At 33.9% G+C, this 27932-nt stretch overlaps 1 protein-coding gene across 2 annotated transcripts in view; it reads left to right on the top strand.

Moving 5' to 3' along the window:
* Window positions 1–27932, top strand: part of LOC145277781 (cyclic nucleotide-gated channel beta-1-like) — a 138602-nt gene that overhangs the window by 99011 nt on the left and 11659 nt on the right. For both annotated transcript variants that reach the window (XM_080129541.1, XM_080129550.1), the window contains exons 12-18: window positions 1309–1406; window positions 10472–10555; window positions 11765–11883; window positions 15984–16127; window positions 17416–17527; window positions 19407–19583; window positions 24719–24899. In XM_080129541.1, coding sequence (XP_079985667.1) covers window positions 1309–1406; window positions 10472–10555; window positions 11765–11883; window positions 15984–16127; window positions 17416–17527; window positions 19407–19583; window positions 24719–24899 — 915 coding nt within the window. The remainder of the gene's footprint in view (window positions 1–1308; window positions 1407–10471; window positions 10556–11764; window positions 11884–15983; window positions 16128–17415; window positions 17528–19406; window positions 19584–24718; window positions 24900–27932) is intronic.

Raw genomic sequence — 27932 nt, 5'->3', positions numbered from 1 at the left:
GGGAAGAAACTACTGGAGTAAAAAGATCTTTTACATCTAGGGATCGCTACTGTGTGGGGGTGAGATTAAGCTGCCTGTCGGGTTTGTCGAGAGTGTTTACGTCGTGGGGGCACAAGTGCTTGCAGTTCGTCAAAGCATTCACCATTAAAATACTTGTAGAACAGGCAGAGGGATGCAACATTTCGTCGATCGGACAGAGGTTGAAGCTTAGATGCCAGTTCAGGGCCTATCAGATTGGCAACTCTCCTTTGAACCTTGTCTAGGAGCGAGAGACTAGTAGCAGATGCACCAGCCCAAATATGACAGCAATACTCCATACATGGGCGAATGGTGGCCTTATAGAGGTACAGGATACTTTCGGGCGTTAGTAGTTTTCTAGCACGGTAGAGAGAGCTTACCTTCTTTGCAGCGGCCCTGGCAATGCTTTCACTGTAATTGTTCCAACTCATGTTTCCTGTGAACGTTAGGCCAAGGAGTTTGAAAGATGTACTCTCAGATAAAGAGTCTTTGGCCATTGCTATTGGTGATAGAGAAGGTTTCTCGTAATTATTGAAGGAAACAAGTTTAGTCTTGGTGGCATTGAACGTGACCATCCATTTTTGTCCCCATTCCACTACAGATATAAACGGCTATATGTCTGTCTGTCTGTCAGTCTGTCTTCACAATTTCAAACTCTATCTCCTCCGAAACTAAAAGTCGTAGAGTGGCACTAGTGATCTCAAATGATTTTTTACAGCTGTTCTTTTATGGGTTTTTAGCCTGTTAAAATTGTTTTTAAGTGGTCAAAAATGGGTCAAAATTGAAAAAAAAAAATCATTAAACATTTTAGTGTAGTTTTAATTTTTAATCTGTTTATATGCATTGTAATGTCACCAGCTTTGAATGCTACAGTTTCGGTTTCGATTCTAGCTAATGGCACCCAAATACATTTATTTTTTTTACTTTTGAAATCATGACTCTATAATAATATATACAAAATTTTGACAAATTAAAATATCATATTTAAGCATATTTTATGTCTGGGTAAAGTTAAGCACAAGTTTGGTTTTTAATGTGGGGGGAAAATCCAGCTCCCCAAAAAGGGGCACTTTGGATAGGAACATAAATGAAAAATTGTCTCAGTCTAGAATGATTTCTCCTCCACTTACTGAGGACAGAAAAAGTGAAGTGAAGAACAGATACTACACTTCTAAGTCAAAATAAGTTGTACTTGGCAGCAAATATAAAACCCAACATTGTTTTCTCGAATTCTTTCGACTGTTTCTTGTTTTACATATAAACAATTCTGATTCAAACGTTTTATTTCAGATGAAAATTCTTTGATCGAATATCTTCCAAGAAAAATGAGGATAGACTTGGCCATCCAGGTTCATTATAGTACGTTAAGTAAGCTAAAAATATTTCAGGTAAGTTGAAATATTAATTAATTAATGATTTGTGTGCATTTGCATAAGCAGATTACAATATTTTGATTCTGCTTTGTTGATATTGATTTCCCCTGATATAACCAGATACTAACGGGTTCACATTAAAGATTTAAAAAAAAAAAATTTTAATTACATTTTCACCCCAAACAAGGCACACTGCCACTTTGATGTCTGAGGCTACTATTAAGGATATAAGTTGTAGGGAGTTTAGCAGCAAGATGTCTGTTTACATTACACTTGAACTTCTGCATGTCAGTACAGTTAGAAAAACAGGAACCCAGAAGGGAATTCCAAAGTCTAACAGTTCTGGGGAAAAAAACTATTAGACTAGAAGGCTTTCTTATTACATCTAGGGATCTCTACTGTGTAGGGATGAGACTTTGCTGCTTATCGGGTGTGTCTGGGGTATTTATGTTGACGGGGTACAAGGGCTTATAGTTCATCAGAGCATCCACCATTAAAATACTTGTAAAACAAGCAAAGGGATGCAAGATTTTGTCGATGGGACAGAAGTTGAAGCTTAGATGACAGTTGCCAACATTGTAATTGTTAATGTAGACATTGGTTACCTCCCTTGCTTCAGTTACATGGTTACCTCCCTTGCTTGTGGTGATATAAATAGGAGTCGGCCATCTTGGTTTGGTTAGTTCGTTCGTACAGTTTAGACAGACTACAAGTGTCTTAACAAATGGTAGCAGAGATATCCCTCTGTGTGCGACAAAACGAAAAAAAAAAAAAAAAAAAAAATTTTTTTTTTGTACAGCTTGTCTGTAGCACTAGACAGATCGGATATCGGATATGGCAACTTCGAACAAACAACCTCCATTGTTGGAGGGGGAGGATGTTTACGAGAACTGGAAACAAGACGTTGAAATGTGGTCGTTGTTCACGGATTTTTCTGAGGAAAAAAAAGGGCCAGCAGTGTTTTTGACGCTACCACCGAATATTAGAGAATGTGTCCGTGAATTGCCAACAAGTGACATCGGCGGACGAGATGGCTTGAAGATCTTAATAAAGAAACTGGATGACATATATTTAAAGGATGAACACACGCGCGCTTACATGACTTTTAAGGAATTTTACACTTATAAAAGATCGTCAGGTACCAGTATAAATGACTTTCTTGTTCGTTATGAGTTTTTGTACCAAAGATTAAAAAAATTTCACATTATTCTACCGGAAGGAGTGCAAGCTTTTCTTGTTTTGAACGCGGTTAACATATCGGAAGAGAACGAAAAATTAGCGCGGACAACGTGTTCTGTTTTGACGTATCAAAACATGAAGGAATCGATAAAGAAAGTATTTGGTGACATTTATCGTGATGAAAATGTACCGGCAGTGAAATCAGAGCCCGAAATCGTCAACTATAATTATTCTAAACCGGGTAACAACAAAAGGCGTTTTCGTCGAGGACAATCTAATCCATGTGACCGAAGTGGAAACGTGTTGTTGTGTTACAAATGTCAGTCTCCGAACCATCTAATTAGAGAGTGTCCTAGAAATACGCCCAGGTTTACGGAAGCGACAGAACAAATACACATTACGTTGTTCATTCAAGAAAATATTTATTTGAACAGTACAAATGAAAAAATTTCAAATCTTGTAAAGGAAACATTTGGAATGGCAGTCTTGGATTCTGCTTGTACTCGCACACTGGCTGGCGAAGTGTGGCTTGATGTTTATTTAGATACTTTAAATGAAAGTGACCTGCAACTAGTGAAGTATACGAACTCAGACCGGAGTTTTTGTTTTGGTGATGGAGTGGCTGTCACAGCAATTAAAGTTGCTAAATTTCCGGTTACACTCGGAGGTATAAGAGTTTATATCGAAGCAGATATTGTGAAAAACGACTTGCCTTTTCTATTAAGTCACAAATCAATGAAGACAGCAGGAATAGTGCGAGATTTCCGGAAAGATATGTGCTGGATTTTTGATAAATGTATTGAACTAAAGACCACAACTTCAGGGCACTATTGTCTCCCCTTAACAAATAAGTTGTTGGATCATAGTGGTACTAAGAACATTGTATTACATGTTCAGAATTTTGGTCAGTGTTCTTTCACAGAAAAAAAAAAAAAAGCAGAAAAACTTCATCGACAGTTTGCTCATGCCTCGAAGGAAAAACTTGTTTCCTTGGTTAAAAAAAGTGGCAAATTCAATGACAAGGAATTTATAAAGGCGATTGAGGAGGTTTGTGAAAACTGTCAAATTTGCCTTAGATTTAAAAAGGCTCCACTGCGACCGGTTGTGGGATTGCCTCTTGGCAATAGATTTAATCACACAGTTTGCATGGATTTGAAAGAGTTCATTCACAATGAGGTGTGGATACTACATCTCATTGATGCCGCTACCAGGTATTCAGCGGCAACATTGATCAAAACAAAGAAGAAGGAGGAGATCATCAAAAACATCTTTATGATGTGGATTACCTATTTCGGATCTCCTGTTCGTTTTCTGAGTGATAATGGGGGTGAATTCAACAACGAACACTATAGACAGATGAATGAAAAACTCAACATAGAGACCTGTACTACTGCCGCAGAAAGTCCATTCAGCAACGGTACTGTAGAACGTCATAATTTGATAGTTGCTGAGGCAATGGAAAAAACAATTGACGATGAGAAGTGTGAACCTGAAATTGCCTTGGCATGGGCTATTTGTGCAAAAAATGCCCTCCTCAATTACTCTGGACACAGTCCAAATGAACTTGTATTCGGTTTCAATGTAAATACACCCTCAATTCTGACAGACCAGTTACCTGCTATGGAGTCCTCTACTACAAGTGACATGGTGAGAAAAAATTTAAATGCTCTCCATAGTGCAAGGAGAAACTTTTTGGAAGCTGAGTCCAGTGAGAGAATTAGGAGAGCTCTCAGGTCTAATGTCAGAACTTATGCTGATGAAGATTATGCTACCGGAGACCAAATCTATTATCGGAGGCAGGGTTTTAAAGGATGGCGTGGTCCAGCAAAAGTGTTAGGCAGAGAAGGCCAGTTTGTCTTAATCAGACATGGCGGAGCATTTTATAGGATGCATCCGTGCCAATTGATGAAAGTGAATAAAAACAACGAAAAAAGAACAAAAAAAGCTGAAATGCTGGGAAACACTACAGAAGGGAAGAATGAATACCTTACAGTTGAGGAGGAGGAGTTGCAGAATCAAGTGGTAGAAAGTGAAGATATAGACAGAGAAGAAGTTGTTGATAGTTCTACCAGTTTAAGAGATAAGACTGAAAAACCTGGCCGAAATAAGACCATAACTTATAAAATAAATGAAAGTGGGGAGTGGAAGAAAGGAAAGGTTATGTCAGTACAGCCTAAATCAACTGGCAAATATAGTCATTGGATCAATATAGAACCTGAGGATGAAAACGAGGATCAAGTTTGTATCAACTGGAATCATATTGATCATTGGAGAGAAGTGCCCCAATATACTGAACAGGAAAATGTAGTCCTGCTCACCGCTGAACAAGAGTAGTCGAAAGCTGTAATGGATGCCAAGCATAAAGAAATAAAAAACATGAACACCTATGAAGTATTTGAATGTGTGCCATACACAGGTCAAAAAACAATATCCACAAGATGGGTGATTACTGAAAAATTCAAGGATAATCAGAAAACAATGAAAGCTCGCCTTGTAGCACGAGGCTATGAAGAAAATAGTAATCTGAAAACGGACTCCCCAACATGTAGCCGTGAAGCTATGCGAATGGTCATGCTAACCGCATCAATAAAGAATTGGATGCTGCAGACCATAGATTTTACCTCAGCCTTTTTGCAAAGTGGTATTTTAGAGAGAGATGTGTACCTGAGGCCACCATCTGATGTTTGTCCTAAATCTCAAGTGTGGAAATTAAAAAGATGCATCTATGGATTGAATGATGCTCCACGGGCATGGTACAAGAGAGTTACTCAGGCTTTGATTGAATTAAAAGGAGTAGCAAGTGCTTATGATAATGCATTGTTTTTGTGGCATGATATTAAAGGAAATTTGACTGGAATTCTTGCTATGCACGTGGATGATTTTGTTTTCTGTGGAAACACAGAGTTTGAAAGGGATGTGATTGCAACATTGAAAGAAAAATTTAAGGTGGGATCTCATGAAAGTGGAACATTCAAATATGTTGGACTGAATGTTAATCAACAGGAAAATGGGATCACTGTAGAACAAGATCTATATGTATCTTCCATATCTCCAATAGAAATAAGCAAAGGGAGGATACTGAGGAAAAATGATGAACTGAATGAAGAAGAAAAGCATGAGTTGAAGAGACTTGCAGGTCAGATGATGTGGGTTTCAACTCAAACACGCCCTGATATAGCTTTGGATGTGTGTAAAATGAGCAACACTGGAAAGCATCCCAAAGTAAAAGCCTTATTTGAGGCGAATAAAGCCTTATCAAAATTGAAATCCAAGAAGGGTTCTATAACATTTCCAAAATTGGGAAAGCCCTCAGATTTACACATTTTGTGTTATACTGATGCCTCTTATGCCAGTCTGGAAGATGGATCTTCACAGGGTGGTTTTGTTGTCTTTATTGGAGGAAGTACTGACAAAATGGCCCCCATGTGTTGGGCGTCAAAGAAATTGGACAGAGTGACAAAAAGCCCATTGGCCTCAGAGACTCTTGCTCTGAATGAGGGAGCTGATGCTGGTGTTTTGACTGCGGTTATGATACAAGAGGTATTTCAGTTATCTAAATTGCCAGACGTTCTCTGCAAGACAGATAATGCATCACTTGTGGAGACATTGAATTCCAACAATCTGGTAAGCGATCGACGATTGAGAATAGATGTAGCAAGGCTGAAGGAAATGAAGAGTAGAGGAGAGATACAGATAGAATGGATCAAGGGTTGTGATCAGGTCTCTGATTGTTTGACTAAGGCAGGAGCTTCGTCTGAGCTTCTAAGGGACTTTTTAAATCAGAAATAAATTATTCACTTGAGGACAGCAGCAATGTTAGTGTAGACATTGGTTACCTCCCTTGCTTCAGTTACATGGTTACCTCCCTTGCTTGTGGTGATATAAATAGGAGTCGGCCATCTTGGTTTGGTTAGTTCGTTCGTACAGTTTAGACAGACTACAAGTGTCTTAACAGTAATGGCTTAAATGGTCTCAGCTAAATGGTTGAAAAAAAAAAGAAATTAAATCGTTCTGGTGCTAGTAAATCTCTGGGGTTACCAAAAATAGAATCTTCCTAGAACATTCTGGAAGGCTTGATATAGAGTCACAGAGTACAATTTACCAAAAGAGGTCAATTCCTTTGTTCTAATGTAATTCTTCCCTTACCATTTGTTATATAATAGGGTGGTTGATATTGGAGAGACGGGGTACATATATATTGATGAGGGGAGAGAAGAGAGAGACATTTATACTGTTCTGAATGTTATAACACTATATTAGCCTAGGAGGAGAGAGGGTGATCAGTTCTTTTAACACAGGAGGGGTGACAGTCATTACTTATGATGGAGAGGGGGACACATTCTTAAGATGAGTTATACAAAGTTCATTAATAACGATTTCACATTACCTTCAATTTGGTAGAATGATGACACGAAGACGTCAGTTACAAAAATATGAGATGTTCTTTTATTCCATTTGACCAGTCGAAATGATGATCACGTCCAGGAATTCAAAGTCGTTTCTACATGTTTAATGTTCTAACCCTTCGCTTCTAAAGGGGGACCCTCCTCTGACTGCCTTTGCTGACTGCTCTCTCTGCCCAACTGCCCCGACTTCCTTCTTCTTCGATTGAACTAGCTCCTATATTGAGAATTCATTTCTGCCATGATGTCATATGTGGGTCTGTCAACGTGATCGACCCACGTGGCCTAAACATGCATGGTTCACACATGTTTCCAAACCATTTCTGCAGACAACGAATTCTCATTCCTATTTTTTCCTAACCTACTTCTCAAAATATTTAAATTGCATTGTTCTTTAATTTCTAGCTGATCTTATTTTAATTCAGTTTTCATAAAAAGAATTGAACAATCGAAATTCCTTTTACAACAACATATCTAAACTATTTTATGTGAAACTGAACAATGCGAAATTCCATTTCTGAACCTTGCTTACAAAGTTCAAATCTCGGTCTATCCTAATCTCATTTTCACTTATCTAATGTTTTGCTTACAAGAAAAGGGGAACCTTTCTTGGAACACATTTATCTTTCTTCATCTTGCATTCTTTTGTCTCTGATTATGTACCTATTTACTATGCCTCCCCACGGGACAGAGTTAGACACCAGGGTCGTTTTTTAACGTGGAGAAAAGGTACAAAAATAAAAATTGTCTCAGTCGTGAAGGATTTCTCCTCCACCGAAAGAGAACAAGAAATAGAAGTGCGGCATCTGAAGAACAGATACTACACTTTGATCTTGTCCCGAAGGCCAAGGGAAATAGAATTCTTTGAAAAATTAGTTTTTGACACAATTTTCCAAGGATGGAAATTGAAACATATTTTGTAAAAATACAAGCATTGAATTTGTTTTCATTACTTTTATCTCTCTGTAGGGAAGTAATGGTGGTCTAGTGGTTAACAACATAGACTGACGACCTCAAAATCTAGTTTGTTCGACAAAAATCACTTTCATTTAGGATGTTGGCAACCTTCTCATAGTCCCTTTTATAAGTACCCAATATCTTTCTAGAAATAATTTTGACTAGAAAAATATCAAGGAAACCAATACCAACAATAGAATCTATGATGATGATTGTTCTGCAAAGGAAAAACAGATATAAACTGACACAATTGGGGATACAGAATAAAGAGAAAATACACTGAAATACATTACACACGTTTATTCACACATTAACAAACATAAAGAAGGCAAGTTACATAACAGAACATACAATGAAAAGGTTTTACTAGCTTTTGTGGTGGTCTCTACCATACGAGGTAGGTATGAAATCTAGGATAAAGTCTTGTATTCACTCTGATGAAATTTACCGTGGAGAAAGTATGCTTCCACATCCTACTGTCTGGGTTTGTTTGAGTCTGTCTGTCTCTGCCTAAGGGGAAGTAACCTGCAGGTGTCTTAGCAACCAGTGTTCTTCTCTATTACACAAGTAAGGAATTATTGTGTGCACTTTCTGTTTGGCATCAGTTTTAAAACACAAACCTTTGTAATCATTAATATAAACTGCCATTCATTTATTTGGCTATATATATATATATATATATATATATATATATATATATATATATATATATATATATATTTTCTCCTAAATTTCAGAATAGAAAGTGAACCTTGGGTTTACTTTCATCAACTTTTTAACTTTAGCTTTTCTTATTTGTCCTTTACTTCTTATATTTCATGAGCAATATTTTTGACAAAGGGAATCTCTCTCTCTCTCTCTCTCTCTCTCTCTCTCTCTCTATGTGTGTATATATATATATATATATATATATATATATATATATATATATATATATATATGAAAATATGATTTTTTTCAATTATATTTCACCATTTTTTTATACTAATCCTTAATTTATGAAACTTAATGTAATTACAACACATATAATAAACAAATGACAAAAGTCTATATTCCAAAGTTCATGATGTTGACCATCTTACAATTTATTCCTTTAATTTCATTAAATACATTGTTCATTTCACTGAAAAATGCACATTATCCTATGTATCATATACATGCAATTATTGATGAGTTGTAGCGCACCTCCTGAGCACTGTGCAGAATGATTGCATTATTACCATTATGAAGTCATTTTAACATTTTTCAATTTAGTTTATGATAATTTATTTTGTAATATGTTGTCTCTGATTTCACTTCAGAATCGTATCAGCTTTTATATATCTGAAGAAATCATAGATTTTATCGAAATGTTATAGCTATTAAAAAAAGATTTTGCTGTTATCGTTTATATCATAGAGTTGGGTACTTTTACACACACACATTATTCACTCTTGTAAAAAACATTTCTTTGTGTATATAATGAATATTGCAAGGTATAAATATAATGAACATTTCAAGGTATAAATATAATGAACATTGCAAGGTATAAATATAATGAACATTGCAAGTTATAATTTTAATGAACATTGCAAGGTATAAATATAATGAACATTATAAGGTATAAATATAATGAACATTGCAAGGTATAAATATAATGAACATTGCAAGATATAAACATAATGAACATTGCAAAGTATAAATATAATGAACATTACAAGGTATAAACATAATGAACATTGCAAGGTATAAATATAATGAACATTGCAAGGTATAAATATAATGAACATTACAAGATATAAATATAATGAACATTGCAAGATATAAATATAATGAACATTGCAAGGTATAGACATAATGAACATTGCAAGGTATAAACATAATGAACATTGCAAGGTATAAGAAATATACTCCATCTCTTTTGATAATAAATAATATTACCATGATATATGAAATAATCATGTTGACACACCAGTTCTCACCAGATCACTGGAGTTCGGCAATGATGACCCTTGTCAGTACCAGATAGATGACCATTTGAGAATGCTAGGTATTGTATGTACCACGCCTGGACGTAGAAATTCCCAGGTTGGTATCTGGAGGTGCATTAAATCCAATGGGAGAGATGCACCTTCAGTCTTCATTTAGACATGTATTTGATGAAAAACCTGAGGTCTACTGTCTGCTCTGTCCTATGGCAGCCATTGCATTGACTGAGATAAGAGTTGTACCAAAAATTGTGGTTGTGGCTCTGCACAAAACCTTCACCATTATAAACGAATCATCTTAGTTGTTGTGGTGGACCTCATACATCGAAATATCATCAACCTCATCATGTAATAAATATTAATACATCCGGGTTCCTCCACACAATAATATGATTGGCTCGTGTACGTCATAAATACGGACGGGTATTGCAGCCTAAAGTGGTTATCAGTGATTGCACACTAACAATAACTTGTGGTGTTTTCCTTGAGTCTGAATGACAGCAAGTCTTTCCAGCAGCTTTAGAAAATCCACCCAGCTTAATTAATAAACAATTTTTATTCTGTTTATATTTAGGATTGCGATCAAAATTTATTATTCGATCTTGTTGCAAAATTGAGACCCGTTCTCTGCCTTCCGGGGGATTTTATATGTCATAAGGTAAGATGATTGCAGTTTTTATTTTTTCGTTAATTTTGAAAGATTCTTTCTGTTATTGTTGTTGCTTTTCTACATTTTATTTAAAATGCCATCTAAATTCATTGGCATTTCAGACTTGTAATACCATAACAAATACACATCCCACTCTCCACAATATGTGTGTGAATGGCCAAATATGTTCAATTATACAGTAATATCACTGCAAAAGAATGCTTGATTTCAATCCAGTTGTAGATAAAATATTGATTATCTATGTTGGGAGTGGCATTGTTAGCGTAAAAGGTTAGGAATTATATCTAAGATGGCTATTCATATTATTTGGATACATCGGACTACTGTTCTCATCTTGAGTTAAGGACCTGTGGCGCAGTGGTTAGAGTACTTGGAAAAATCAATTATAAAAGTGATATTCTCCTAAAGGTTGAAGGTTCAATTCTCAGTATGGGCAACCGAAAAATACAATTACGAATTACTTAGGACCTCTATCCAGTCATGGCTAATGGAACAAGAGCATGCTACCCCAGTAAAGTAAATAAAGGGTTCCATTAAAAATTCCGTCCAAATTCCCGAATTTGACGGAAGCATTTTCGAGTTCAACAAGATAAACCTGGAGAAGGTCAGATGTTACATCAACTGAAACGTTGTGAAAATAACACTGAAAATGAGAACAGTAGTCCAATGAATCCAAATAATATGAATAACCAATCCTCATCTCAAAAATTAAAAAATGTCATATCTAAGATGGCATCAATAATGCATTGATAGCTTAAGAATTTAATTTCCTAAATTTCATATTTTGTTTCATTTCCATCGAATAATAATCTGCTGCAGCAGTTTCCATTATCTCTTCTGAGCATATAATCTGTTGCAAGTAGGATTGTTAGTGGAATAAGATTAAGAATTAACAGAAATTCAAAGAAGGAAATATACAACACGATATGATAGAATAATTTTTATTGAACACCAACAAAGAATCATGGGATTTTATATAGAAAGGGGGATAATAAGAAAGACAACGAGGTGAAGAGTCTTAAAAAAAATTGAGGAATCCTCTATAATTTTCATTCAACCAGTTGTTTCTCAAACATTTAAATAATAATTACAAATTGTACTATTTTGAAATTATTATTTTTTTTTTTACTAAAAATGTTGTATTAAACTCTAATTCATTCTAATATATATTGTTTTTCATCCCTTTAAACAATGAAGGGCGAAGTTGGAAAGGAAATGTACATTGTTAGCAATGGCCAGGTGGAAGTTGTTGGAGGATCAGACAATAATACAGTCCTGGCAACATTGCACGAAGGAAGTGTCTTTGGAGAAATCAGGTATGTTGACAAACTATTCACAATTTATCCATCATTAAGGTCCAAAGTCATTGAAAATATATCTGTATTACTTGGCATTATTTTTATTATGAGGAAATAGAATGACAACTAAAGAAGCTACTAATGTATTGAAACTATAATGTTATAATTTCTTATAGCAGTTATTTTTTTTTACATGGGAGTCACCACTTATCAAGGTCCGGAGGCCACTCGAGGATAAGGGTTATTGCGTGTACAGTAATCAATGGGATAACATCGTAGTAATCGTTAGTAATGGAGATTTGATAATTTGGATTACTTAAGGAGGCGGTTTATCAGGAATTTGTTTATGTTGGACTTGAAGACATCCAAGTTGTAGTCAGGTGGGAAACATGCTAACGGAAGAGAGTTCCACAGACGTGCAGTTCTCAGAAAGAAGCTTTGTTCATGGAATCTACATTTTGATTTAGGCACAGATAAAGAGTGGGGAAAATTATTAACAGTGGTTTCAGCTAGATGGATACGAAAAGTCCTTGAGCAAAGTTTCTTTCCTAGAACTGTCGGTCTGTGGAAAACAAGACTGAGGGGCTGCTTCCCAACTAACTAAAACATGGTCGTTTTTAAATTTATTATAAATAATTCTTGTTGAGCCATCCTCTTAAATAATCAAGTTCTACCCAAGTTCTGCCACTATTGATCATCACAATGTTGTTTCACAGTCTACCCAACACTCATTAATCCTTATCCTCAAGTTTCCCTTAAGCCTTGATAAGTGGTGATCCCCTAGTAAAGTAAAAAATATATATAGGATGTCCAAAAAGTCACTGAAGTGTTTTGAACTTAAATAGATTCTTTATTTTTGATGATATAATTCTGTAATTTTAACACAATCTAAGACATTGGAAATTAAAAAAAAAAATACAAAATTCAAACAATCTTTATTTATGAAAAATAGTGTCTTTTAAATGTTGCCCATTTTCAGCTTTGCATATTTGTGCTCTTTCCAAAACATTATGCATGACAGATTGCAGAATCTCTGGATTGCGATTTAATTCCCTTATTTCGTTCCTGATGTTTTCCTTCAATTTCGCAGGGTTTGGGGTTTGCTAACACAGACTCTTTCTCTAAAATATCCTCACAAGAAAACATGCATATATATGATACGAGATTAGTTTTCTTCAGAGGAAAGGAAAATGTTTGTTCTACAAAGCCTGAGACTTTCACTCACAAAAAAACTTAACAGATGCAGGATTCATTATGCAGGGTATTTTTTTTATCGTGATACCTTCACTAGATGGGGTGCCTACCATGGTTTAAGAGAGTCCATCTACTCTCAAGAGAAGGATAGACCACGCCAGTTTCTCAGCAGCCTGGTATTTTACCTCGTGGTACATACAGCACCTTGCCTTCCCAAATGGTCACTCATCTGGTAATGGCCAAGCTCAACATTGCTTAACTTCTATGATCTGGCGAGAATCGGTGTGTCAACGTGATTGTGCCACAAATAGATAAGTAAAATTGTTAGTAGTTGTTGTAGCTAGTCGAGTGTCTGCTGCGAATGCTCTAGATAGAAGCTGAGTTGAGCACCTGCCATGAAAATAATGATAGAGCATAGATAGACTTGCAATATCACTTTCTGCGAGAAAGAGGAAGTAGGGTGACAAAGAGGGCTTAGAAGAGTTTTGTCCAATGAAATCATTGACTCCTAAAAGGGTGAATTGTGTAGAACAGTTTATTAAGAGAAAATACAGATTTAAAGGGAAACTACAACTAGCAAGGTAAAATACCAGGTTGAGAAATTGGCGCGGTCTATCCTTCTCTCGAGGGTAGATGGGACTCTCTTAAGCCGTGGTAGGCACCCCGTCTTGTGATGGCGTCAGGATAAAAAAATACCCTTGATAGCCCTGGCGAAGCATCAAGTATTTAGCTACAGACAAGATTTGAATTACACTACAAACTCGTGAGGTGAGTTTAATCTCAGCTACGGTCACGCTGGAGGAGACAACCATGCGGTGCAGTGTAAACAGATTGATGGTGCACTACAAACAGCCATCTTCTGATTGCATAGTAAATTAGTCTGGCAACACCAGGATTGTCAAATTTTCTGTTGTAATTTTGTCTGGATTCAAAGACCATCATTTTTTTTCTTTCTTTTTTACTCTTTTTCACCACAAACAATTTTTCAGCAAGTTTGGTTCTAGAGCCTTGCCAGATTAAACATTTTGACAGACCATCCGATATTAGTTCATCAATGCACACCTTATCCATTTATATTACTTACCATGTCTCTAAACCATTAGGAATTGCTAGGTGATGAGGCATAGGTTGGAGCTTGGCCGATATTGAGGGACCTACCAGATTGGAGACTCTTTTTTGGACACTGTCTAAGAGTGAGAGACTAATGAATGATACAATAGCATAGATGTGGCAACAATACTCCATGTATGGACTAATTGTGGCTCTGTAAAGATATAGGAACACAGATATAAGGATGAAAATAGACCAGTGTTTACGTTTAACAACATGGCTGCTAATCAAATTTACATGTGAAACCATAACTAGAGTTAAATTTAAGCAAAATAAAATATAATCTCAAAATAAAGGGAGATTACCACTAGCAAGTGCACTACACACAGAGCCATCTACTGGTCGCATGGTAAACTAGTCTGGCAGCAGCAGGATTATCAAGTTTTATGTTATCATTTTTTTTTTTCTCCTTTTTTACTCTTTTTTGTCCCAAACAAGGCAATATTACTGCTTGGATATAAGGGGCTACTATACTATTTGGGATCATATCTAACAGGATATTGTGAGTACTTGAGCAGCGAGATGTCTGTTCACATTACATTTAAACTTCTGCAGATTAGTATACTCAGGGAAGCAGGAAACAAGCATCTAGAGACTTTGATAGTGAAAGGATGAGATTTTGCTGCTTGTCAGGTTTTCAGGAGTATGTACATTGAGGGAGCACAAGTATTATGAGTTCATCAGAGTGCATTATATTAATGAACATAAAACAGACACAGGTATGCACATTGCAGTGATGGGATAGTAGTTGGAGCTTGGTGGATGGTGAGGAACCTACTGGATTGGAGACTCTTTTTGGACCCTGTCTAAGAGTGAGAGACCAATAAATGATGCGCAACATAGATGTGGCAACAATACTTCATGTATGGACTAATTGTGGCTCTGTAAAGATATAGGAACACAGATATAAAGATGAAAATAGACAGTGTTTATGTTTAACAACATGGTGGCTAACCAAATTTACTTGCAAAGCTATAACTAGAGTTAAATTTAAGCAAAATAAAATATAATTTCAAAATAAAAGGAGGTTACCACCAACAGGTGCAGTGTAAACAGATTGATGGTATATACTTATATAACAGAATCATATATATATACCAAATTCTTCTGAGTCATATTTATTTTATTGTTTTTGATGTATGGAAGCCTAAAGGTGATACTATCTATAATATAAATCTCACCTATCTGTTTAAATGTACGTACATGTGTATGTATGTTTGTATGTCTGTCTAAAACTTTCAACAGAGGTGACAAATTTTCATGAGATCAGTATCGTTTTGAAATCCGACCCTTCGGACGACAAATATCGAAAATTGGCTAAAAGCATTAATTCCTTCAACCTCAACTGGGCACTTTTTTACAAGGAGGGGTCATTTTTTTTGCCGATATTTTCAAAAGTCATCCCCTCTTTTTTTTAGCCTTAATTTAAACCTTTACCACTTCCAGTTTGGCGATGGATTCAACAGCAAAGACGTCACATTTTTCTTTTCACATTCTTTTCCTCCCTTGCGGTATGGGTCCATGCCTGCCTGTCTGAACTACCACTACTTTTTTTTTTTTTTTTTTGCTTAACACACACCTCCAAACATCCATGCAATGCCGGGCACCCAGGCTAGTTGATTAATAAAATTATAATTTGAAATATTATATGAATTTTTTTTCTAAAAAAAAAAAAAAAAAAAAAAAAGAGTATGAACTCTTATATATTTCCTTTGTTTACATTCAATTTAATTTCAACCAGTCATTATTATTATTATTATCATCATCATTATTATTATTATTATTATCATTAAATAATTTTTTTTTCCTCCTAGCTTGCTGGCAATTTCTGGGAGCCGTAGAACAGCTGATGTCCGGTGTAAGGGTTATGTTAATCTATTCATTTTGTCGAAAGCTGATTTTAATGAAACGATGAATGACTACCCAGAAGCACAGAAGTTGTTGAAAAAACGGGCAAAGTAAGTAAAATATGTTCTCCGAATTTATCTCCCTAAATGGAAGATCGAACTAATGCATAGTGTCCATTAAATAAATAAACATGCTCTTACACATGTAATTGAGCACTCTTGTAATTTCTCTTATAGCATTGAATTACATATACATAATTTGAATAAATGCCCTTTTCAATTTTTAGTTGAGTGTTCAATTTTCTATGCCAATTTATATATTTATACACACACACATTAGCAGATGTACCCACACATTAGCAGATGTAACGTTAAATTTCTTTTAAAAAAATGAAATAAAAAAAACGGAAAGAAACTGAAACATGTGCATATGAGTATTATGTTTTTCTCTAAACAGTTCACTTCTTGTAAGTAAAAAAAAAACTCAAGTTGAGATCGAAACCAAAACCTAAACAGTCAGTCAAGTATGATAACCATAAGACTAGCTTGCCACGATTTAAAAAGTGTTTCCAAACCTACTTATTCTTAACATAAGGAAGCTTTCATGTGAATGATTCGCACATGCGCAGTCATGAACAGTTGACAAACAAATAAAAATCCAATGACCCCAACCCAGTACCAATTTTTCAATTTTTAACCCTTTTTTCCGGATGAAGACCAATTAAAAAGTTTTTCACGTGTCTCAATACCTTATATACCAAATTTCAAGTTTGTACATCAAAAATTTGTTGAGTATATAGGTTGAGAGCTTTCCTCACACACACGCACGCACACACACATTCTCACTTTTATAGCTATACTAGATGTATCCGGCATTGCCCAATATTAAATGTAACATTAAATTCCTTTAAAAAAATGAAGCAAAAGAAAGCGGAAAGAAACCGAGATATGTACGTGTGAGTAGTTTTTTTAAAACAGTTCACTTCTTGTAATTAAAAAAATACTTGAACTGAGATCGAAACCAAAACCTAAAAATAGTGAATTAACTTAGCACTACTAGACCAGCTTGCCACGATCTTTAAAAAGTGTTTTCAAACCTACTTATTCTTAACATAAGGAAGCTGTCATGTGAACGATTCACACATGCGTAGTCGTGAAACAGTTAACAAACAGATAAAAATCTGATGACCCACAAGTACCAATTTTTCAGTTTTGACCACTTAGCAGCCCTTTTTTCTGGATGAAAACCAATTAAAATGTTTTTCACTTGTCTGAATACACTATATACCAAATTTCATGTCTGTAGATCAAAAATTTGTTGAGTATATAGGTTGAGAATTGTCCTAACACACACACACACACACATTCTCACTTTTATAAACTGCCTTTTACTTTTCAGAAAGCTTTTGAAAGAGAATGCACGGTTAGCAAGACAAGAAGTCAAGAAAGATTGTGAAGCAATCATCAAAAGCCCAAAAGAAACGCCAAAATTTGTGAAAACAGTTATGAAGGTATTTAATGCGTGATTGATAATTTTGGTGTAATATCTGCAATATCATTTGGATTCAAAAAATTGGAATAGCAGTTTTTGTTCATTAGTTTTACTTGAAAACAATTTTTTTTTTATTTTCATGGCAGTTGCTCGACTGTATAGCCCCACCACACACACACATAACAAACACTCGACACTCTACCACCATTATCAGCAATTTCTCTTACTCTCTATCTGTACCTAAAACTATGTGAAAATTCCATGAGCAGAACTTTTTTTCACAGAATTGCTTGTCTGTGGAATACAATACCACAGAACTGCTTCTTAACTGGCTATACCATAAGTTCTTTATGAGCTGTCCTCTAAAATAAATCGACTTTTCCAATTTCCATCATGACTGATCATCACGGTACTCATTAACCCTTATCCTTGAGTGGCCACCAGACCTTGATAAGCACTTATGATAAAAATAAAATTGAGTTTTGAGGTACAAAAAAGTTGTTAAAAAACAAATATATAACAAATAAATTTTATCAAAGGGAAGATAAGTAACTCTGCAACCCATGGCACAGTGGATAGAGATGCAGAATAGCTACAGTTCCAAGTTAGCATTACCTGAAGATAGCAGTTTCAATCCTACCCAAAGCCGGCCAGAGGATTAGTTGGCCAAACCGTGGTTAGACGACAACTACGGAAGGCAGTAATTGCTGTGGATGCAGTTGAGAGATTCAACATTCTTATCCCGCCGCGGTTAACCACCTGACGAAGGCCAGAGGAATAATTGTCCGAAACGTTGTGAAACAACTAGAAGATGAGGATGATAGTCTACAAATAATAAAATAATACAAATTACTCATCTCAAAAGTAATTCCAAATGAATTCAATAATAATCTGATTATATTTATTGATCTAAATTATTAATTTAAAACCAATCTAGTATTACTTATGAAATAGGTAAAAAAAAAAAAAATGTTTTTTAAATTGGTTAAATAAATAGAAAAGAGGCTTGCCTTTTTTTTTTGTTGTCCGTGGCCTTCGGGCCAGGATCAAAGTGTAGTATCTGTTCCGACAGATACTGCAAGCAAAGACCATATGTGGAGGCGACCCCACATATAAGACCTTGGTCAATGTAGGGGAAACCCTTCATACCAATTGTCACTATTCAGCTCTCCTATTCCCCGGTGAGTTGGTCCCCATTTCCTCTTCACTCCTCACATTAAAAATCGGCCTTGTGCCTAATTTGCTCGGTGGGGGAGCAAATAAACACCCTGTTGTTCTTGGACTTCGGGCTGGGATCAAAGTGTAGTATCTGTTCTGCAGATGCTGCACTTAAGATAATTTGTACCAGTCAATGGAGGGGAAACCCTTTATACTGGGACAATTATTATTTTTGGTAACCAGAGTGCCCCCTTTTTTGCCTACTTTTAGGGGAGCTGATTTTTACCCCACATTAAAAACGACCTTGTGCCTAATTTGTTTTGGTGGAGAAGCAAATAAATACATTAAATTGGTTAAAAATGCGAATATGTTAGTTTATTGCCAATATGGTGGCCTGTTCGTTTTTTAAGTAAGCTGTCATACTTATTTATTAATTTGAATTTTTTCTTCCATTGCTTCATATATAAAACTAAATTTTTCCTAATTTTGTCCTTTAGTTTTCACATTCCATGACAGATGTTTCTGGCAAAGGGGGAAAATTGCTGTTTTCTGGGTTGGAATCTATCAATATAACATTTATTGTTGGTTAGTTTTTAGTTTTGAAGTGGTATATTGTTTAAATCTTTACATCAAGTGTCTTCATGTCTTGTCTGAAGCGATTTTTTTATAAAAAAACAAAAAACAATTTCAGTACATACATGCATATGTGCATAAAAACCCTGTGTGTGTTTCTATTATAGTTAATGGATCCAGGATCAGAATTTATTCAAAAGATGGAAACTAAAGTCAATTCTCAGCGTAAAACATCCAACACAAGTAAAAGTAATCGTTCACATCCCGAATCATATATCGATATTTCTTCATCAAGCGACAGAACATTAAGTGAAAATTATATCAATTCAATGTCATCAGGCAGTGTAAGTAACCTTTTTTTTGTTTTATTGCAATTTAATTTGACACAAATTAAAAAGAAGTAAATTGTGTGCCAGTTGGGTAGCATCTTTCCCATAGATTCAAAAACTATATATATATATATATATATATATATATATATATACACACACACTATTTCATTGTTTTTACATAAGCAGTAATATGTTGTTACACAGCCATGAGCATGTTTCGGTCAGCTAGTTACCAGTAACTAGAGACTTCTTCAGGCAATACAGCTTATATGAAACTTTGCTTTTGTATCACTTGAAGCGGTGTCTAGTTACTGGTAACTGACTGAAACATGCTCATGATTGTGTAGCAACATATTACTGCTTATGTAAAAACAAATAAGAAGTATACCTTGCTCTACTTCAGTATTGAGCACTGTTGTATTAACCTTGTTAAACTTCATTGGTTATTTAACCTTTGGAAAACAATAGCCTCAGATTATATATATATATATATATATATATATATATATATATATATATATATAAAATTTTAGACATTCAATGAATTTAAAAATTTATGACCTGAAATGTTTGAATTTCAAATCAAAAGATTTTTCACTTCAGATTTTACCATACAATTTGGATATGAATTTTTATATCCTTTTCATTAACTTCCCTTACTCTATGACATTTAAATACTTAAACAACGTTTAATTGTGATTTTCCATGTCTCACTGACTTTACCAAATAAGGTGTAAACCATTTTAACTATTTGCTAATATTTTCTCCTCTGAAGAGATGGTAGACATCAAAATCCTATAGGATAAGGAGATAATATTTCAAATGTATTCTTTGTCTTACATAGAATAATAAAAATCTTTTGATTTGAAAGTCAAACATTTCACGTCATAAATTTTTAAATTCATTAAATGACTAAAATTTGATTTATTTGCTCTATCTTGTATATCGAGCAATTCTTATTTAGGTGGGATAGTACTTATAGAATATTACTGCCAGTAATATCTTGTAAAACTTATAATCACAGGTTTCTATACCAGTTGATTGTTAGATAATTTTATTCTGAAATATATATATATATATATATATATATATATATATATATTAGTGTTGGGACAATGAATCGGAATCAGGAATAGGAAAAATCAGAACATTTTGGGGTGTCAGAATTGGTATCGGAATCAGAAAAATTTGTGCCTATTTTCCATTATTAAAAACGATTCTTTCCCTCATCTTTTTTTATTTGATTTTGTTTAAAATAAAATTTTTCACTGCTGCTAGTAATAATGAAATAATAAATATTTATTTATTTTAAACTACCAATAAAGCTAAAAGCTATAGATACTCCCCCCCCCCACAAGTGTGTTTTCATGTTTGAGAAAATATATGCACATTTAACATGTATTTTACGGTAATCGAGTAATTTTATAGTTAAATATTTAGAGATTTATAAAGACTCAAAATCAGGAATTTATTATGGAAACGAGCTAAATATGGGAATTACTAATTATTTCAAGTATACACATAAAATTTCATCAGATATATTTTATATATCGATTTTCAATATATATATATATATAATATAAAGCTGAACGTCTGTGTGTGTGTCTGGTCACGAATAGGCTCCTATATGGTTGACTATTATAGAAAACTGATCACATATAATGATAGAAGATGTATCGAAACACAGGAATGGGTATGTTTGATCTTGCATAATGATGATTCATTAAAATTGTGGGGTCTGCATACGCGCCTGGTCCACAAAGTATGGAAATAAAAAATTTAAAAATTAAGAAAAACGTTTACAAGTGTTTTTTATATAGATGTACATAATAATACTTTGATAAGTATGTTTTAACTTAAATAAGGATGGTATAATAAAATTGTGGGGTCTGCGTTCGCGCCTGGCCTCCATAGAATGGAAATAGGCACAAACTTTTTCATATCTATCTGCGTAAGTATACTTTGATAATTATGTTTCAGTTTGAAGAAATATGGTATAATAAAATTATGGGGTGTTCGTTTACACCTGACCTCCATAGACATGAAATATGTCACAAAGTTTAACAAGGTTTTTTAATATAGATCCACAGAATATTGTGATAAGTGTTTTAGTGTGAACAGGTATAGTATAATAAATTATGGGGTTTATCTATTTTATTTTTACTTTCATCATATTGATTGGTTTTGATACCCCAAAATTCGAAGCTATCTCTTTACAACCCTTCCTTTTCATAACCTATAATACTTTCATAAATCAGAGTCCATTTTCTGTAGGCTGTTTGAACCCAATCAACGATGGGTACTTTTGCTAGTATATATATATATATATATGGTGGCACTTTTATTTTTTTTTTAAATATCAGGGTATGTAAGAAAGCCAAACGATATAAGTGTTTTTTTTTCTTTAAAAGAGATGTTTATTTACCTTTAAAAATATAAAGCAAGCTTTCACCCTTATCAAGGTTTTATCAAGCAATTTCTTTTTATTAATCATTTTTTTTCTCCTTGGAGATGTAAAAATCTCTCTAGGTAATAAATAGTCTGTTGAGTTGTTACATGGACAGTTTTTAAATTTTTTCAAGCGCAAATTTTCATGTGACAATGTTATAAAAATAGGGTGGCCCCTTTTCTTTTTTGTTTTAATCGTTATGAATGAATATTATATATATAATTATTATTTTTTTTAAGCGTTATGAACGAATATTATATATATAATTATTTTTTTTAAATCGTTATGAATGAATATTATATATATAATTATTTTTTTTTAAATCGTAATGAATGAATATTATATATATAATTATTTTTTTTTTAAATCGTTATGAATGAATATTATATATATAATTATTTTTTTTTTAAATCGTTATGAATGAATATTATATATATAATTATTTTTTTTTAAATCGTTATGAATGAATATTATATATATAATTATTTTTTTTTTAAATCGTTATGAATGAATATTATATATATAATTATTTTTTTTAAATCGTTATGAATGAATATTATATATATAATTATTTTTTTTTAAATCGTTATGAATGAATATTATATATATAATTATTTTTTTTTTAATCGTTATGAATGAATATTATATATATCATTTTTTTTTTTTAATCGTTATGAATGAATATTATATATATAATTATTAAGGCTGTGACAACAGAATATTCTTTTCATTCTTTTGATTCTCAAGTATATATCTGACACAGTCAATCAACCGAGAACCACATCAGTCTATATAAAAACATATAAGATATTAACGGATATATACTAAAGAGTCAAAACAATGAAAATAATATGCTGTTGTCACAACCCTAATAATTATATACATTTTATTGCTGTATTTAGTGCGTAGATTTCTGAAGGTTTATAAGTACTTATTTCGAGTCAGTTTCGGATGGTTACCATAGTTACTGATTTTGTGCATTAATTTGTTCATAAGTATACGTCTATTATTGAGCAAGTTTTCGTGTCATATTTTGAGCCTCACTTTACTTAAACAGAAATTATTATTAAAAAAAAAAACTGAAACTGAAAAGAAAATACAATTATTCATAACTAGGTCAGGTATTTCCTTTTTTAACAGATACACTGTAAACTTTAGAATTATTTCTTAACATGTAGAAAGTGCATATTGTTTACTTAATTGATTCTGCCTGTGTTAATTCCATGCATTTCAGGCTGGGATCAAAATGAAGTATCTGTTCTGTTTTGTCTCACACAGGCAGCAATTTATAATTTTTGACTCAAACATTTTTTTGTGGGAACTGGATTTACCACAAAAATTTAAAGCTTACCTTGTATATAAATAATTGTTTATCTTGTATATATGTGTTAAGGGACATGTTCAACTTTGACATTTGTCACCTGAAAATATCAATATATGATATTAGATTATTATTAGCTTTAAATAAGTTTTCATGTCAGCTTGAAAACTGTGCTACTTGACCGCAGAATACTGCACAACGGCATCTGCTCATGCTGCAAACATTTACGTTGAGCTCAACAAGACCTGCCGGATGATTACAGGTAACCTGAAATCAACCAACCTACCATCTTTCTACAAGATGTCTGAAATCACTCTGCCACAGATCTGTCGAGAGACGATAGCGAAGGCAGAGTATAACAAGCAGAGCGACAACAATCACCGTCTCCAATTTGGATACCAAAAGGTGCTGCACTGAATACCATCTCCCGCAAGAGCTTTGCCACTGTTACAAGTCTCGGACGAACAACACCGGCATCCTTCTGTCTGCATTGATGGAATGAATCAGTCAAAGATGACAATAACAAGGCTCTTTCAGCACTGAAAGAAGACCTTCCAGTGGTCTCTGAACTCCCTTGGAAAGAATGGATAAAACTCTACCGAGGCTGAGCGAAGGTTGCCAAAACATGGGACAACCTGTACAAGCAGGATTATGTACAGGACACTCAGTGACTCTGACACACATCCTCACAATAAGGCACGCTCTGATGTACAACAAAATAATTACCATAAAAACTATAAACAACAAATCACAAATACATTTGTCAATAACAGGTTCCCAATTTTTCTTGTCCCTAGCGGCTTATATGTAAGTGTTTGATTCCCTTCTTAGCAAGTAGAAACTGCATATTGTTCAAGCAAGTTATTCTTCTCCTTCGAATTATCGATCAAATTTTACTACCATTGTTTTTGCCCTCGGCCCAAATTCAACAGAATCTAGACTATTCTTGTAATGATCTTTTCCCTGTTGGTTCTAGTACTGTGCAATTCTAGGAGGTTCACCCTCCCAGGCTTTGCATTCTCTCTTTGAAAAGGGGTTAGTTTATTGCTAATCGCTTGAGGTGCCCCTACCGGGGAGTGCTGACAGAGCTGATCAATCCCACTTTATAACCCTTCTGTCACATTTCTAACTGTGGGAGAGAAATAAATACCTTCACCATCAAAGGCAAAGGGCTATATTTTTTTTTTATGCATTGCGGTTTCTTATACTTTGAGTCAACTTTTTTTTTGTGAAATAAAAATCCTATTTAGAAACAATCATTTATTTACAAATAACATTAAATCCACCAAAATGCATTTTGGTTTCTTATAAAACAAATCATCCATTATTTTATGATATAAAAAAAATATTTTTTAAATTATGGATTTTTTTTTCCAGCTATCCCTCTCTGATATTCCTAATGATTGCGATGATGAAGATAGTTTATTTGGCGATGATGATGACGATGATGATGTTTTTGAAGACGATTTTTTAGACATTCTAAATGATAATGAAACATCCCAAACGTCTGAAGATACAAAAACTATGCTAATTTTAACAGAAACTCACAATGAAACCAGTAAGTATTGCAATGGTTCGATGAAAGGTAAAGTCGGTTGATTTTTGACAAAGAGGGTGTCTGTTGTATTTTCACAGAAATTTAGCTAAACTCGTAGAAGGAGTGGATATCTTACTTAAAATCAAACCAAATGGTACATGGTTTTCATCAATGCAAAAAAAAAGTTCTAACATTCAATACAGGTTATGGTAAATATGCATTTCAGGTGCATAAATTATTTGATCTTCATAAAACCATAAACAGCTATTATTTTATATATAAAACACATTATTAAACCCAAAGACTTAAACAAAATCATAAAATGCTTCATTGTTATTATTTTGTTATAATTTTTTTTATTGCATTCAATTGACAATAGAAAAACGTTTCACGCAATAGCGGCCATGTTTTGTTTTTCAAATTATTTCAAATTTGAAAATAAAAAAACATGGCTGCAATTGCGTGAAACTTTTTAATGTTGTCCATTGAGTTTAATAAAAAATTACAAAAAAACATAATAAAAATGAAACTTTTTATGGTTTTATTTAAGTCTTTGGGCCTAATAATGTTTTATATATATATATATATAAAAAAAAAAAAAGAAGCTGTTTATGGTTTTATGAAGGTCAAATAATTTACACACCTAAAATGCATATTTACCGAAGTTATTTTGAAATTACTGCATACAAGAGGGAAAAAAAAATCAATATTGTATACGAGAAAAAAGTCCCATTCACGCACAGAAACTTTTTTTTTTAGAAAGGAGGGGGGGGGCATTTTTATTTATGGCGGCCGCTACTACTAGTTGTCCTTTGTGCCTCATTCCCTCCTCAAAATTAAATTATAAATGAAAACAAAAATAGAAGGAGATTGGAATCATTTCCCCCCAAAAATTTGTGATAACTGAAAACTAGGCCAGTTGGGCTGAGAAAAAATGAAGTTACGTTAAGTTGGTCAATGTAGGGGCAACCCTTCATACCAATTGTCACTATCCAGCTCCCCTACTCTCCGGGGAGTTGGTCTGATTTTCCCTTCACTCCTCACATTAAAAATCGGCCTTGTGCCTAATTTGTTTGGTGGAGGAGCAAATAAATACCCTGGCCCATGGCCAGTGGTCTCTAGAAAGCGATGTAATGTTTGGTCAATGTTGCCTTACTGTCATCATATCAGACGGTTGCTTTCATTTTAAGACGAGCCACTCCCCTAATAAACGGGGGGGAACTGTTAGGTAAAAACAAGGCTGATACCCATTAATCACATGCTTAGCTTAGATAAATACTTTTGCAGTTTTAACAAAAGAGCTACAATATTAGGGCTTCTCTATTTACACTGAACATCCACAGAATGCCAACATCAGTATTTCACATATGAAAGAGTCCGCTGCAAAATTTCCACAGATCCCGCTAATAAAAATAATAATGCGTAAATAATATATGATCTCTGCATTTTAAACATAATTTCCAGGTCCAATACAATTTCATAATTTTACAGACTATAGTGCAGCAGCAAATATTCACTGTGGAGGTATTCTTGCATGACCATTTTTATTTTTCTTAATAGTTCAAAGTCACCACAGGTGGCCAGAGTCATCCCAGTTAATGGTACCATAGTTTTAAAACCAAGGTGCTCTTTTTAAATTAACAAGTGAAGCATGCATGGTCCTCCATGAGTGCACAGTGAACGAGGCAGAAAAAAATGACTAAGTTCAGCATTTGCCCCCCCCACCCCACCATTTAGTCCCAAAAGTCCTCAGGGGATGTCAAATCCTGGTGAAAATGAACAAAGTGCAGTTTTTAGGCCTTAACATATGTACATTTGAGTTATGCACCATGTAAAAAAAGAACTGATTTAGTCCCCAAGGACTTAAATTTGAGTTTAGCACCATGCCAAACTGCTAAATAGACATACACAGAAAATTTTGGACAAATATGGTAAAATAGTCCCAAAAATGGAGTGGTTTTATTAGCCCTAAAAGAGCCCCTAGGGCACACCTAAGAGTTACCACGAAGTATAGACAAACAAAATTATATAGAAATCAGTTAGTTACAACTTTTCAGAAAGTCTTATAAAAATCCAAGGCATCAATTTTTTTTTTTTTTTTTTTTTTAATAAGCACAAAAGTGTCAATTTAGCCATTTTCCTAGGGAGGCAACTGGAGTTTTCCCCAGAAAATACATTCTGTTACTTTTTTACTCATATGTTTAATGGTTGTGTAAAATTTTTTTAAATTCCAAGGCATAGTTATTGAGAAAAGTGCTGCCAGACGAATGGACAAGAGTGAATTTACAGGTCCACCCTCCTTTTGTCAGGAGACCAAAAATACAATTTAAATTATGTATATAAGGGTATATTAGAAGGCTATCACAATGCAAGGATTGGAAATATGTTAGCGCTGAGAAGAACACAAAGCTGACTACAATAGGGTTGCCTTCAAGTCCAACATAAACAAATTCTTGATGAGCCGTTCCACTTAAGTTAAAAATTTACCGATTTTCCATTACTAACTATTACTATATTGCCCAATTGACTACTGTACACTCTTTAACCCTTATCCTTGAGTGGCCTCTGGGCCTTGATAAGTGGTGATGCCTATGTAAGAAAATCTTTTTTTGAAATAACAAATCTTACATCAAAACTTCTAATGAGTGATCTAATTACTGTGTGTAACCATGTTCCATGATATATTCAGTGTAAAAACTATCAAATGATAGGTCTTTTGAATCTTCTGAAATCTCATTTCAGTTTTTTTTTCATAATTCCCTCTGTATTAAAAAACAAAAATAAAAAATCTGTGTGATGTATGAAGCCATAATGAAACGAAAACATCATCCCAAAAATCATATAAATTGATCAGGTAACTTTATTTCTAAAAAAGAAAGTAAAATTTTATGAGTAACCAAAGAGCAACTGTCTTGTCAGCCATTTTAAAAAATTTTAAAAAGAAAAGGGGGAGGGGGGAATAACTGAATAATTCAAACTTGTGAGATTAATGTTGTAATGCCTATGAATTCCCATTAATCACTTAAAAATCATTTTCTTTATAAAAATAAAACT

This window comes from Euprymna scolopes, chromosome 1 (genome assembly GCF_053919585.1).
Source record: "Euprymna scolopes isolate OS-2025 chromosome 1, ASM5391958v1, whole genome shotgun sequence".
NCBI classification, from domain to species: Eukaryota; Metazoa; Mollusca; class Cephalopoda; order Sepiida; family Sepiolidae; genus Euprymna; species Euprymna scolopes.
This window is presented reverse-complemented; position numbering and strand designations above follow the sequence as displayed.